General features: G+C 43.7%; 2 protein-coding genes across 10 annotated transcripts in view; one reads left to right on the top strand and one right to left on the bottom strand.

The window, feature by feature from the left end:
• ORC4 (origin recognition complex subunit 4) overlaps positions 1-13,473 on the top strand; it is a 446,994-nt gene that overhangs the window by 274,342 nt on the left and 159,179 nt on the right. The gene's annotated exons all lie outside the window — the stretch shown is intronic.
• The window catches only part of MBD5 (methyl-CpG binding domain protein 5), a 147,798-nt gene continuing 137,385 nt past the window's right edge, over positions 3,061-13,473 (bottom strand). For all 9 annotated transcript variants that reach the window (XM_075092768.1, XM_075092767.1, XM_075092766.1 and 6 more), the window contains 2 exons: positions 8,005-8,080; positions 3,061-5,756 (listed from right to left, as the gene is read on the bottom strand). In XM_075092768.1, coding sequence (XP_074948869.1) covers positions 5,685-5,756; positions 8,005-8,080 — 148 coding nt within the window. In that variant the 3' untranslated portion in view covers positions 3,061-5,684. The remainder of the gene's footprint in view (positions 5,757-8,004; positions 8,081-13,473) is intronic.

Consider the following 13,473-nt stretch of genomic DNA (forward strand, 5'->3'; position numbering starts at 1 on the left):
GATTAAACCTCATCTTTTCTCTAAACCGGTTTCCTTGACGGGGGCACCCGAAAAGCCCTCTCCAACTCCCTGTGGTGGCTCCCCGCGGCACAGGCCCCGCGACACCCCCCCCCACGTTCACATGCGAGTCAGAAATCGGCCGAGTAGCAGTTACACGTTTTCTGACCCGAAAGTGTTTATTCTTCTGTATTTTTAGGATACTCTTCTCTTTCTTTGCATCGCAGCCTGAATTTTGGTACCTTGCCATTTCCTCAGGGCGGGAACGCGTGTTTTTCCGTATCGGTACAGCCTCTCACGATCACTGATTTTAAATAACAGCTAACAGGTACCAACACCATTCGCTGAGCGGAATCATTAACGCCCGCAGCAGGACTTACCTGCGAGTGTTTCGCACCACCGGACCTGGATGCGGACGGGGCCGTAACAGACTTTGTTCTCCCGCCCCGTGCTGGAACTGGGTCAGCGCCGTTCCGAGCCGGACGCGCACCGCGGCCCGGACCCAGCTCGCCCCCTCACGGGTATCGGCTCCCGCCTGCAACCTCCCACACGTGCACGGTTGTTCTCCTCGGCGTGTGGCGCCCCAGGCAACGCTTCCTTGGGGTTGTACGCAGGAATAGGTGGGGATGCTCCCGCTCTGCCTTTGCCACTCCGCTTTGTCCAGGGCAAGTATGTCAAACCCCTTCCCTTTTCCCCTATCTTTCCCAAAACTGGAATTTCTAGAAAGAACTATTCTACATATATATATATACACACTTTTTTTTATTTTCCTGTTCTAAATCCTAACCCCTTATTTCCTGCTGGGATGGCACTCGCTTACAGGCAAATATTTATCTTGCAGCAGGTGAAAACGTGAGAGATGAAATCTCTCCAGAACGTGCTTTCGCGGGAGATATTTCAAATCAAATCTTGGAATTTTTTTTTTTTTTTAAAGCGACAACAAAAACAGCTTTAAGCCTTCAGAGCCAATCAATAAACTGTAAAACCTGGTAGAGAGAACTGACGTAGGGAGGCCTGACTTCCCACCACTCAGCTTTCAAATGTGAAGCAAATATAACGCATTACTGTTCCAGTTCGTAGCGGCTCACTCCGTTCTGCACGCGGGTTTCAACAGCGGCCTGCAACGCGGGGTCGCGGGAGGCCGGCGGGACTCTTTGGGGTCTGTATGCTCGGGCGGAGTTTCTTACAGGACTACAAACCCAGCCCGACGGAACCGCTGCGTTTTGAGCAATATCGTATGAAATACGTGAGCGCAGGCTCGCTCTTTACAGTTTAGCCTCTAGCCCGTGACGCCAGCAGAGGGGCAGAAACCCTCGGCGCGGCGGGCTGCGCGCTCCCAGAGCGCCGGGGATCCTCGGGAGGCCCCCGGCCGCGTGTCCTGGGGGAAAAGGAATTATTTTTTGGTAGGATTTTTTTTTTTCTTGAAGTCTCAAAGTGTTTTTCTGGCGTTGATCCGACACATGCGTGAACGGCGCTTGCAGTGACTTTTGCACTAAATGATCTGTTTGTGTGTTTGGGATGTTGCACATCAGTTCACGCGCTTAAACCGCTGCGTTAACGGTGTTTGTATTTTGGGAATCCTGAAACACGAACGTTGAGTTGCTCAGTTAGTCCCGGTAAAAACAGCAGAGGGAGGGAGGGGACTGAGGGCCGTGTTACCGGAGTGGGTCTGGTTTGACTCGGATGAGAAGGTCCTGAGTTGTGCGAGCAAAAGCTTCCACAGCCATCGGCTTCCCCGACTTACCCGTCGGACGTCGCACCCGACGACACCGCCCTCGCGGAGGTCACGGCAGGCCAACTAAGGACAGGTAGCGGGATTGGCAGGCTGAACTGTGAATTCTCTTGCCTTTTATGCATTTAAATCAACCTCAACATTGTTGGTTGCTACTTAATTTGATAGCGGTGCCCGTGGCCCCATTTAAGACTGGGCATCCCATCGTGGCATCTTACAAGTACATCGGAAGACATAGTCCCTGCCCCGAAGAGAACATCACAGTAACTTTTTTTTCTGGTGATTTAATCATAATATTGACAATTTTATCAAAAATTACAAAACTGATATTAAAAAAATCTCTAATTCTTAATAAGACTAGAATGGGTTTTTTTAAAAAATAGAAAAGCACTTTTATGCTACTGCTCTTCTGGAATTCTCACATTACAACCCTACATAGCAAAATACAAACTGTAGCTAAGAAAGGTAGCAGTCCTAAGGTAATTCAGTCCACCACGAGCCCTCTAATATCTCTATACCATCAAACTCAGGGACTCCGAAAGGAGAGCACATTACTTATAGACCTTCGGCAAAGCTGGTTTAGGAAATACCTTGAAATGTTAAGTTCTTTTTCACCCCTAAAACCTTAGGCTGTGAGAATAATTAGGCCTGGGACTTCAGAGGTGGGGAGGGTTTTTTTGATTTTTTTTTTTTTTTTTAAAACTACGTGGATATTATTTTTGCAGCTGACACCAGCCAAACGTTTTCTGTCAGAAGTGAAAATATGAAGAAAATCCATTGAAATAAATGAAAATATCTTTTTTTTTTTTTTTTTTTATGGTGTTCACAAAATGCACCATAATAGAAAGAGGAATATTTCCTTTAATTTGAACGTCATCTGAATGACTCAACCACATTGTCACCCACTTCGCAGAAGAAAGCATAATAAATAAATAAATAAATAGACAAGAATATGTAACACTTTACATCCTCAAAGAATCACGTAGTTCCCTCATCTACCGAGATCCTGATTGACGTCGTGGGCTCGCTTTACTCAGCCAGTTCGGTTTCGTGTGATTGTGCCATGTTAATGACAAATAAAGCGTTGTTCCACTTTCCACAATGGAGTATTTTTTTTTTTTTCCACCTTTTAAATATAGGAATTCTCTCTTAAATTAGAAAGTAGGCAAAAAGTATTTTTTAAATTTTCATTTTTAAGTCTTCTATTAGAAAAAATATAGATTTATTAAACAAAAAATAATAAGGTAGAAAGAAGGGTTGGGCCTCCATCAAAAAAGTATATTATGCTTTAATGCAAAGAGAAAGAAATGGCTCTATGGGCAAAATTCAAGTATGAGTGACCAGTTTTTTAATCGTAAAGTAGGTGCAACATTTCTTAAAATGTTACAACACTGCATGACCTGTAATGCTCACAATATTTACATTAACTGCTTACATGAAACCATAAAAACTCTAAAAGAGAAAAAAATTGGTATGGACTGAAACAAACTACTCCTAGCACCCACATCAACGCCATTATTAACCAATGAAATCAAGTGCACAAAAATACTTTACATAGTCTACTGATGTAAAGTATACATCGGTGAGAAAGTACAAACCTAGTTAGTCAAAATGCCAAAAGAAGGGTCGGTCAATACAAACTCGGTTCTAGGACAGAAAGCAAAGGGAGAGAAAGAAACTAAATCGAGACAGGCGCTCGCACACGCACACGCGCACGCACGCAGTGATGAATTAAAGCCCACGCGGGTGCGGACAGGCGGCAGGGAAGCGGGCTTGGCGTGGAAAACGGACAACATCGACTCTCGAAACGAACACATCGACTCGGAACAGAAAAACGTGAGCTAAACTACAACCCCCCCAAAAAAATATTAAAAAACCAAAACAAAACAAAAAAATCGATAGAACCAACCACTTCACATGAGCTCGCATGGAGGACGGTGGCGTTACAGAAAAGACAAATGAACCTACCCTGCGGAAGGAAGGGCTCCTGCCTCCAGGCCCCTGTAGCCAGTGTAGCTATTGCGATCCCTCGGGCTGGGGGGAAGGAGGAGTGAGAGCCGTTTTGCCGGACATGAGAAAGCCCAGGGGCGAGCCCGGAGGTAGTGCTGCGTGCTCTGGCACGCGAGAGCCGAGGCTGGGAGAGCCGCCGGGTCCCGTCGTCCTCGGGGACGGCTGGTCTCGGTCAGGTCCTTCAGAGAGAGGAGTTTGGGACTTGGGCAAGGCAGCTGGGAGGAGGAGCAATGACTCGTGATCCTGGCGCCGCGTGCCGGGTAGCTGGAGAGCGGCGATACCGCCAGCTTCCCAGGATGCTGATCACTGCCAGTCCTTAGCTAGAGAGTGGGACTTGGGAATTCGGGGAGGGGGGGAAAAGGAAATCTGAGGTAAGTGGTGGTCCCGGACGAAGAGGTAGGGGCTACGGGCTCCACCCCGGCACCGGGAATGGTGAACTGGGAGCTATTTCGGGAAGCCTTGAAGACAGAGGATGTCATTGCTTCCATCACCATCACCACCATCCGTGTGAAAAAGAAAAAAAAAAATGAAATAAAATGGAAATAATGTTGTGCTACACTTCCGTTCGTTAATTTTATAATGGCTCATAGCTTTAGACTTTTAAATCTGTAGTGTATTAATTTTTTTCTACATATGTTTCACATTTCTCACTTAATATAACATAAATAATTTGGTTAATAGATTTAACCTGCACATTTCAGCCACATTAATATATATAAGAATCTGTTAATGGTATAAATAATTCTTTTTAAATAAAATAAATCTGATATGTTACATAATACTGATAAAAATTACTGTTGCTAATAGTTTTGTAAGCCACCCTTAAGTTTTTTGTTTTAATACTGCGCGATGGATACTGGAATTACTTTCACGAACGCTGCGGAGCATGCCCTTCCATTCTACTGCAAAACCAAACCGTAATCGATACTGATCACATTATTAACGCAGGGCCTCTGCCCCCTTAGAAGTAAACACGATGGTTAATGACGTTAGATAATTTAAGCTAACAAACCTAGGGGTTTTGAGGGGGTCAACGTTACGGGGGGATATAAACTGTTTAGTTCGTCAGGTGGCTATGAAACCTTAACTACAGAAACGGCTGACTAAAATAGTCCATCTACTTTTTCTTCTTTTTAATAAAATCTACAGCATTCTACTTTAAAAGTTAAGTAACTAAAAACGCAACCGGTAGTTGCAGCCTTTGACTTATTAATTAGAGCTGTGATCCCACATCCCGTTAGGAATCTGCAAGGTTGCACTCTCCTACAGAGACCTGAAATGGAGTACAGTACTTCCAGGCAAGGTTCATTCCAAACAGACAGTATCGATGAACACTCAGTGGCGTGAAGTGTATGTCATAATTAAGGTATTACATAATCATGCCTTCTCTCTGCTGTTAAATACAAAAACAGCATCTTTTACATTATCATATAAAAGCATTTAGGCTGTATTTTTATTTATCACTTTACACTGGTAGTCTCTTGTATGTGTACTCAATAGAAACCAAAGAATTTTGTACACTATTTTTTGTACAATAAAAGATAAAGTGTGCATTAGGTACGCTTGTACATGACAATATTGTACAATATTTACAGTTCAGATATCGCCGTGAAATTCTGTATTATCTATATACACAATGAAAATTTCTCAGAAACATTTGGACTATTTCTTATAATCACAATTTTAGTATTATAGAAAAAAATTTCAGTAATCATCTGACATTGTTACTGCAACCTTTCAAGATTTCTGATTGGCTTATCCAGCAACCGCTATCCCTCCTAATCATCAAAAATATTGTACCACTAATCCGCGTAGCACCCTGTGATGGTGTCTATCTGTCTTCATATAAATATTGATATAACCGCGTCTATATCAATACCTACATATAGACTTATGTGCACGTTCGTTTTGATAAGTACTGGACCAGTAACAAAGACATTCAATGTTATCTAGAGATCTTCCTCCTCTTGGGTTTTGGAGGCTTCACTTGTCTGTCTCCCTGTGGGATTTGGTGGACCTAAAAATAAGTATATTTAGAAGTTAGCACAGAATATTGGTCAAAGGAACCAGCCAGTAATAAACGAGCTACAGGATCGCTCGAGGTGCCGTTACAAAACGGTTCTTATTATTCCGTGTCCTCGAGGAAGCCCGAATTAAAAGGAACTTCCAGAACTTTACGGCACTGGGGAGAAAAAGGTTGGTGCCGCAGCCGGGACATCTCAAACCTCTGCGACCCTGGGGAAAGGTACCAGCTACAGCGACTGTGAAACCGCGTAATCGGGAACCCAAAACGGCAATTCCGTCACATTCCCCGAGACAAACCTTTACACATCATCGTGACACGAGCAATGAAGGAGGAAGTAGGTGGTGAGAAAATACAGCTAACAGGGAAAAAGAGAAGTCAAATTCAGGTCTGCGGTGGCATTTTGAAGGAACAAGCTATGTTTAGCAGAGTCTGTCTTGATCTAATTATTAAAAGGAAATATTCAATTCCAAGCTAAACGCTAGATTAATTTGAGCGTGAAACAGTTTTTCATCTCTGGCTGCTCAGTAAAAAACACAACATAATTGGAAGCAAAGCCGTGGAGGAAGGCGCTCGTGTCTGGCGTGGAATAGCACCACCATCTGCCGGTGGACGCGAGCTGCTGTCCTGGGAAGAGGAGTTTGCAGCTTCCAAACGGCAGTCAGGCAACAGGGACAAATCCTTCAGCAATGCGCGACATTGCTTCCGTGGATCTGTCCTGAATCCCCTCAGACCGCTGACATTTGCTGTGCGTTTACGGGCACTTACCAGCAGAAATAATTCTTTGAGCTAATTATCTTGTTTGCATATGCTTTCTGTTTAAAACCTAACTGATGCCTGAACAGCAGCAGCTGACAGAAATGCAAGTCACTAAAAAGAGCGCTGCTGATTCCCTTTGACTGTTTCTAGGAACCATCATCTTTACGGAAATAAACCCTGATCACAAATTTTGTGACCAGGTAATTAAAATATAAATCAAGACTCTGTAATGACTCGTCTGCATCGGCTTGTCTGCCTTACGAAACAACCCCATCAGCAAATCCCATTACAGCAGTTTCCCCTGAGCCAGTTTATATCACAGTTAAAATTCAGAGAGCACGCAGGTTTCAGTGTTTCTGGATTTATAAATGAAAAAAGGTATCCAGTCCAAAATGGTCCAAGTCCAAACGTATAAGCTGGAGCATAACCGGCACAGGGGGGTGCGTGCCAAACACCCCCCGCGTTTAGTTGTAACAGACCTACAGTCAGGTCCTACTTGCCTTTTCGTTCCACAGACAAGAGGAAAAGACGTGTTGTTTTAAATCAAAACTCAATCTCGTTTTGTAAAATTCACACGTTTAAACAAAAGATCTGATTTTGCTATTATTTATGTCAGCCCGTCAAAGCTACTGAGTATCTATTTAATGGGTTTTGGTGGTTCTGAAAGCAGCTCTAAGCCTGCAGTGCTGGGTACATTTCCTTTTAGGTGCTCCAGTAGCTCCCCTGAAGTTTTACCGCTTCTAAATATGCAGGTGTACAAGCACCTTCAGCACTGAGCATCGGACGTCAGGAAAAAGACTTCTTAGTGTATTCAAATGTTTTTTACTAATAGTTTGGGTAACTACCATGGATAAGATCTGAGAGGTCAGGGGTGCTGTGATAGCCCTTCTGGCATTTCTAAGCGTGCTTCAGTGAAATTACAGACGTGCTCTAAATATGAAGACGGGGACATTATATAAACCAAATTTTATATTAGAAGGACGCTGGGCTCACATCACGACAGTTACCTTCCCTGACAGCATCTTTCAGGTCACATAAGGGAAGCTTTACTCAAAGAGTTTATGTTCAAAAAAACGATGCTTTTAAATGTGGTTTCAATATCTTGCTACTCAAACGGAAGCCAAATGAGCCTGATTTTGTGTCACTAGTCAGAGAAAACCCAAGGAATATGAGCTGGACTGGAACTGATCTAAGCATTACCAGGCCGGATGAGGAAAAGTACGTCCAGGAATCTACCTTTGTGAAAAATAATATAATTAGCAATGTAAGTAAAGTTCTGCATCTTTTCCCATTTTTCAGAATGATTAGACATCTGCAAACGTTTGTTAATGCAGGAGAAATGTTGAAAATTCCACATTACTTAAGAAAATAGAAACAAAATTTCTGTTAGAAAGCAACCCAAACCCACACTCCCAGTCTTCATGTGACACACGTGCAGAAATGCAGAAAAAGGAGATTATTGCGAACGTGAAAAGAAACTTACATTCCCAGACATTTTGTCTAGTTCACTCATGGCCTCGTGTATAGCAGCTTCTAAATGGTTATTTAGCTTTCCACTTCTAGGAAGAAAAAACAATGCCATCAGTAACTCTTAGTAGCAGAAAAAAAACTTAGAAGAAAATTCAGCGATGAACACATTAACGCCCTGGATATATCTGACCAACTGTAGAGCCTTGAGGTTGCTGTAGCACAAACGGCAAGATCAGGCCTATATGCAATGTTACGCAAATTAAAGGCTTGTGCTGGAATTACAGACGAAAACCGAAAGCCATCACTTCAGTGCGCTGTGTGGCTAGTGACGATACCCACGAGACAGCTTACAACCATGAATAAAAAGCAAGGCTTCACAGTACCACAGCATTTTGTGCAATCTTTTTTTTTTTTAAACCATTATCAACGGGCCAGACTCTCGCGGGTTTTGATCAGGCGCAGAAGAGGAGCACTCCAGCTGCTCCGGGCTTCCCTAAGGACTTCAGCTGTCACCAAACCTCTAGCGCCCGCTCGCCGCTGCGTGCTTCCCGCTCCATGTGACACGCTGCATTTTCATTTAACCGTGGTTCCATTTCAGCAGTACTTCTGCGAGGGACTAAATACGTACACTGCCGTCTTCTTGAGAAGTCACTGCCTGAGCTGCAACGTTTTCCTCTTACCCAAAGCACAAGGCTCAAAGTTAAATATCCCTTCCAACTTTCAATAGCCAGAGGAAAATAAATCATATTAGTCCTCTAAAACGTTGCTAGTTTTACCCCGGAATGATGGCTATTGGTGTAGGTAAGAGGTCTAGAGAATGACGGCTACGGTAGAGGTAAGGAGAGGATTTTCTTCTTGCAAACCAAAAGTAACCCCAGTCATTGGGCAGCTCCATACGCATTGGGTTTTCCAGTGACATTTCTGATTTATGTCTATTTCTTTTTTAAAGAAGTTTCCCACTGGAGCACCACGCTCTGCATGACAAGTCATGCTTCTGTGGCTCCGGCTTCACGCCTCAGAGTTTCAAGGCAGCAAACAGGACCTGAGAACATGCTACTGTCGGTTATCGACAGCTTGTTGAGGACCTGTGCTTAAAAGCAGGCATATATATACACACACACACACACGCTGTGTGTATATATATGTATTTAGATAGCCTGGTTCATTCATGACTTCAGCTGAACAGGTAGAGTTACAGGAGTCATGAACATGAAGAGAAATGGCTGAATATGAGATGAAAGAGAGTGTCCTGGAGATGAGAGACATTATTGTGAGCATCCATCACAATATCCTCAGCAAGTAAGGAAGCACTGTTATCCCTGCTCTGGAGGAGCAGAAACGAGGCAGGGGGAGGAAGAGAGCCGCCTGCATCGTGAGGGAAGATAATGGCTGTGACAGGTAAGAGAAGAGCTCGTCCCAAGCTCCAAGGATGGCTGGGTCACTAGGGCTGTCCCTCACAGAAGGAGACGCTTTCTAAAATAAAAAAAATCTCCCATTTTAACAAGACAGACAGACCATCACGTCAGCTGGGACATTCTTCCCTGGGACTTACAGATCTATAGCAACTAAAAGCACTGCGAGATTGACAAGGAGGTAGCACAGACGAACCGTCCAACCACTGCTGCTCTACAGTAATTCCATCCTCTTTGTTCAGCAAAATGATTTTCATAACCACCAGTCCAGGTGGGAGATCAAAGAGAGGAGATCAGACGGTCTGGTATTCATTATTTAACGAAGATATTCCCTAACACCACTTTGCATTGGTCATCTGAGCCATACCAGGGCACAAATTGCACAAAAAATTTCAAAAAGCTAGAAACCGTACTGACCTGACTGCACAAAGGCGGAGCACAGCAGGGCTTTGTCCACGTGTGAAGTTGCACGAGTTTAACTAAGGCTTTGAATGAATTACTTAAAACGGTGGTGGAGGAGTTTTGTGCAACTTAAAGATTATGTATCCTGATGTAGTTTAAATCAACTGGAGAATTTATAAGGTAAACTGAGCGAAATATTCGCATACAAAGCCTGACACGTCCACCAGGGTTTCTGGACTGCTTGAGCTAGACTGCTTGCAAAACCAACTTCAAGCGATGCAACTTGGGCAAGCGAAGGCACCCTTAGGTGTTATGAATGACAAACAGAATATTGTTCAGGGGCAACGTAACTTCCTGCAGGGGTAAAACAACTCTGTTTATAATGCAGATATCTGAGTATCTGTAACACTGCTGACTTGCGTGTCGTCTAGAAGCAGATTTCAGATGTCAAGTTACCCATCTGTGATGCAAAGTAATTTAATCAACATTATGCTCTATCAGCCACTCGTATTACAATACCTATGAAATTATTGCCATACCTATGAAATTATTAGTCCAAACAGCCATTTGAAAGTATTTGAAATGCAAACCAGCATTTGAATTGTAGTCTTAAGACACTGTTATGTTCATTTTACTGTGAGGATGGTGATCTGCCCCTGAGCAGCTCAAAGTTTCAGAAGCACCCATCGCTAAAATATCCATTTACTGCAGACAAAACAATGCAGCTAAAAACCTGAGCATCTGACATCAGCTAAACATCTGCATCAGGTCTCCCGTGATCCAAACCAACCTGTAAATATCACAGTTATTCACTCATTAAAAAGCAGCACATCATCTCCGAGAAAACCTCGCGTGGCCAACAGCTTTGCAGAAGGATTTAAACCCCTTCCCTCAGGGAGGAGAGCCTTTTTGCCAGAAGTGTTCTTTTAATCCTCCTCCTCCCTACTACGGCCCCTTAAAATTTTACCAAATTGTATCATCGAAATGAAGTCTGAGCACGTGCCGAGTCAAAGTTCCCTCCCACAGCGGACATACTCCAGACTTCACCTGCAACTGCTGCTCGGGGCAGCTCTGGCAGCGATAGCAGGGGATGTCTGAGTGCACCCACCCTGCTTGCCTCTAACAGTATGGTGCAAGCCGCTGGTAGACTCACACCTAGAGAAGACAAGAGACAGACTGTGTCAGGACAGAGACTGACTGGAGCTGGAAGTTGGAAAGGTGGTGGAAGAGATGCGTTGTATCTTCCCTTACCGGAGTCCTGTTCAACTCTGAACATGGCACGTGTCCTACAGAAGGAACGTCAGAGACTTACCTGTTCGATGCTAAGGAGCCATGTTCAAACTTCATTTTGAGATAACTTAGGATGGATGGTAGGGACGGTAATGGTAGGGATGGTAAATGGCACATCCCTGACAAAAGAGAAGCCTCGTGTTGGAAATAAACACACAGAGGAACAGGAAACCGCAGGAGATGACGACACTGGTGCTGGGTATGACCCGCGGAAGATGCTTTGCACGCAGTGGGACAGCAGACCGCTAGTGAACAGAGGAGAACAAGGAACTGTGAAGCTTGGGGAGAACAAAGACTGGGTCAGGCGAGGCTTTGATAAGGGAAGACTGGGCCTCCAGCAGGTGATCTTCTAGAGACTACAACCGGACAGGTGAGGAAGCTGCTACGTCCTGACCTGCTGGAAGCGCGAAGGGACGTGGCTCGGAAGAGAACGGAATGGCTGAGACGAGATGGAACTGAGAACGGGCCTTGTAGGAAATCGCACTCTGGTACAAACCACTGAGCCACCTCAGCCTTTCTCAGTTAAAAACTAATACTTAAGGTTAGATTAAGATTTACAGTGCACAGATACTGGATTTAGGGTGCAACTTCAATTGCACCCTATTACACCCCTATTACAATACAGTTTTTAGCTTTGCAAACATTTTTCATCTTCAATTTAGTTTTAAAAATTTTATATTTAATATCTAATATACATTATTGGGGATTGCATCAAGACTGTGCAGTGAAGGAGGCTGCTGCTGTAGTCCCAGAGGTAACGTTGCCAAAACTGTACAATATACTGGGGCTGCGACACGAACTGTAGGAACACGAAGCGTAACTTATGGGGTTAAGGTACCTGAATGTCATTTTGAGGACCTGGATGCTAACCCTGCTCTGACACTGGACCTATGTGATGCTAGTCCATGCTCTCTCAACATAAACTTCTCCCGGGTTTCTTTACCCCCGTCTTCTTTCCTATGGGAGCGGAGCGTTCAACGATGCCAGTACATGATACACGTAAGTGCTGAGCACTTACACAGGCAGGAAACAGAATCAGGAATATTCTACATGTAGCAATTATACCTAACGCTAAAGGTTTTAAAAAATCTGGGCTTGTGCGTAACAAGATACTGCAGAGACATACACCAGAAAGAAGACCACAGGGAGATGAATAACTCTTTCAGATGGATTTATGACAGTACACAGGAAAAATAAGAAGGGTCCATGAAAACATACCAAAAAAATTAGGCTATGAAATAAGCACAAGTAGAGATATGGAGAAAAAACCTGTAAGGGCTGTAAAGCAACCCTGCGCAAGGGGCGAGCAGGTGCCCCAGACCGAGCAGGTATTAGATACCTCGTGTTTCCCTGTGGGGAAGGAACAGGGCAGAACCAGACATGCCACAAAAAAAGGCCGTTGGATTCAGTGAAATTGCAGACAACCCTTGCAGGCTGCTAAATATACAAATGCAAATCAGAAGATGGGGAGTTTTTCTTAAATTGTACTGTTTATCTCAACTTTAACATCTCTGTAAAATTGCTCCTGATGGCACCTTACTTGAGTCACGTATTTTGCTTCAGGGACATGAGCAAATAACTGGGGAGTTGCCAAAAGCCCTTCTATGTTCTCACCCCACCCCCTCAAACTCCAGTAAGATACTCTGAGGATGATCTTGGAAAAAAAAACCCACCAATATTGTCTCATTGGCATAAAAAATATTTCTCTTAAGCACCACGTGACATATAAATAGAAGAAAAGCTTACACCTTAAAAGGAGTGGAAGACAAATAATTATTTAATTCCTTTAGGCCTGTGTTTATTGTGCTAAAGACAAGTATTGCAAGCTGACTTTAAATTCTCGCACCGATTCAGAGTCATATATTTTCCCTGCAACAGTAAATAAGCAACAGCATCCTAGAACAAAGCCAACCATAGCAGAGTTTCTGCTTTCCATCCTTTTATACCTGTCCAGATTATTTCTCTCCTAAAGTGAACCGCTGCCCTTTTTTTGTCTGTGCTGATGCTTCACGCCCTAGTACCGTTCCGTGGTCCTTCTATCCTTGTATATTTGTAAATAAAAGTTAAAAGGCAAGATAAACCCAACACTTTGCACAGCTCTGACACAAAGCTGTGCACTGAGCCCCTTGTCTGGCTAAATACAGCCAGACTTCACAAATTCTGAAACGCTTCTCAGCAATGGGAAATAAACTGAATTTATCTGAATAAACCTGTGCTCTGCCTGCAGCAGCAGCTGCCAGAGGGAGAGGGAAGAGATAAGAAGGGCAGATCTTGTTAAAAAGCGTATTTGGTCAGAATAGTTTTGATGTAATAACTTTTTTCCCCCGTAAATTAGAAATCCTACACATGAAAGCTCAAACAAGTAGGCTGACATTTTA

This window comes from Phalacrocorax aristotelis, chromosome 5, assembly GCF_949628215.1.
Source record: "Phalacrocorax aristotelis chromosome 5, bGulAri2.1, whole genome shotgun sequence".
NCBI lineage: Eukaryota > Metazoa > Chordata > Aves > Suliformes > Phalacrocoracidae > Phalacrocorax > Phalacrocorax aristotelis.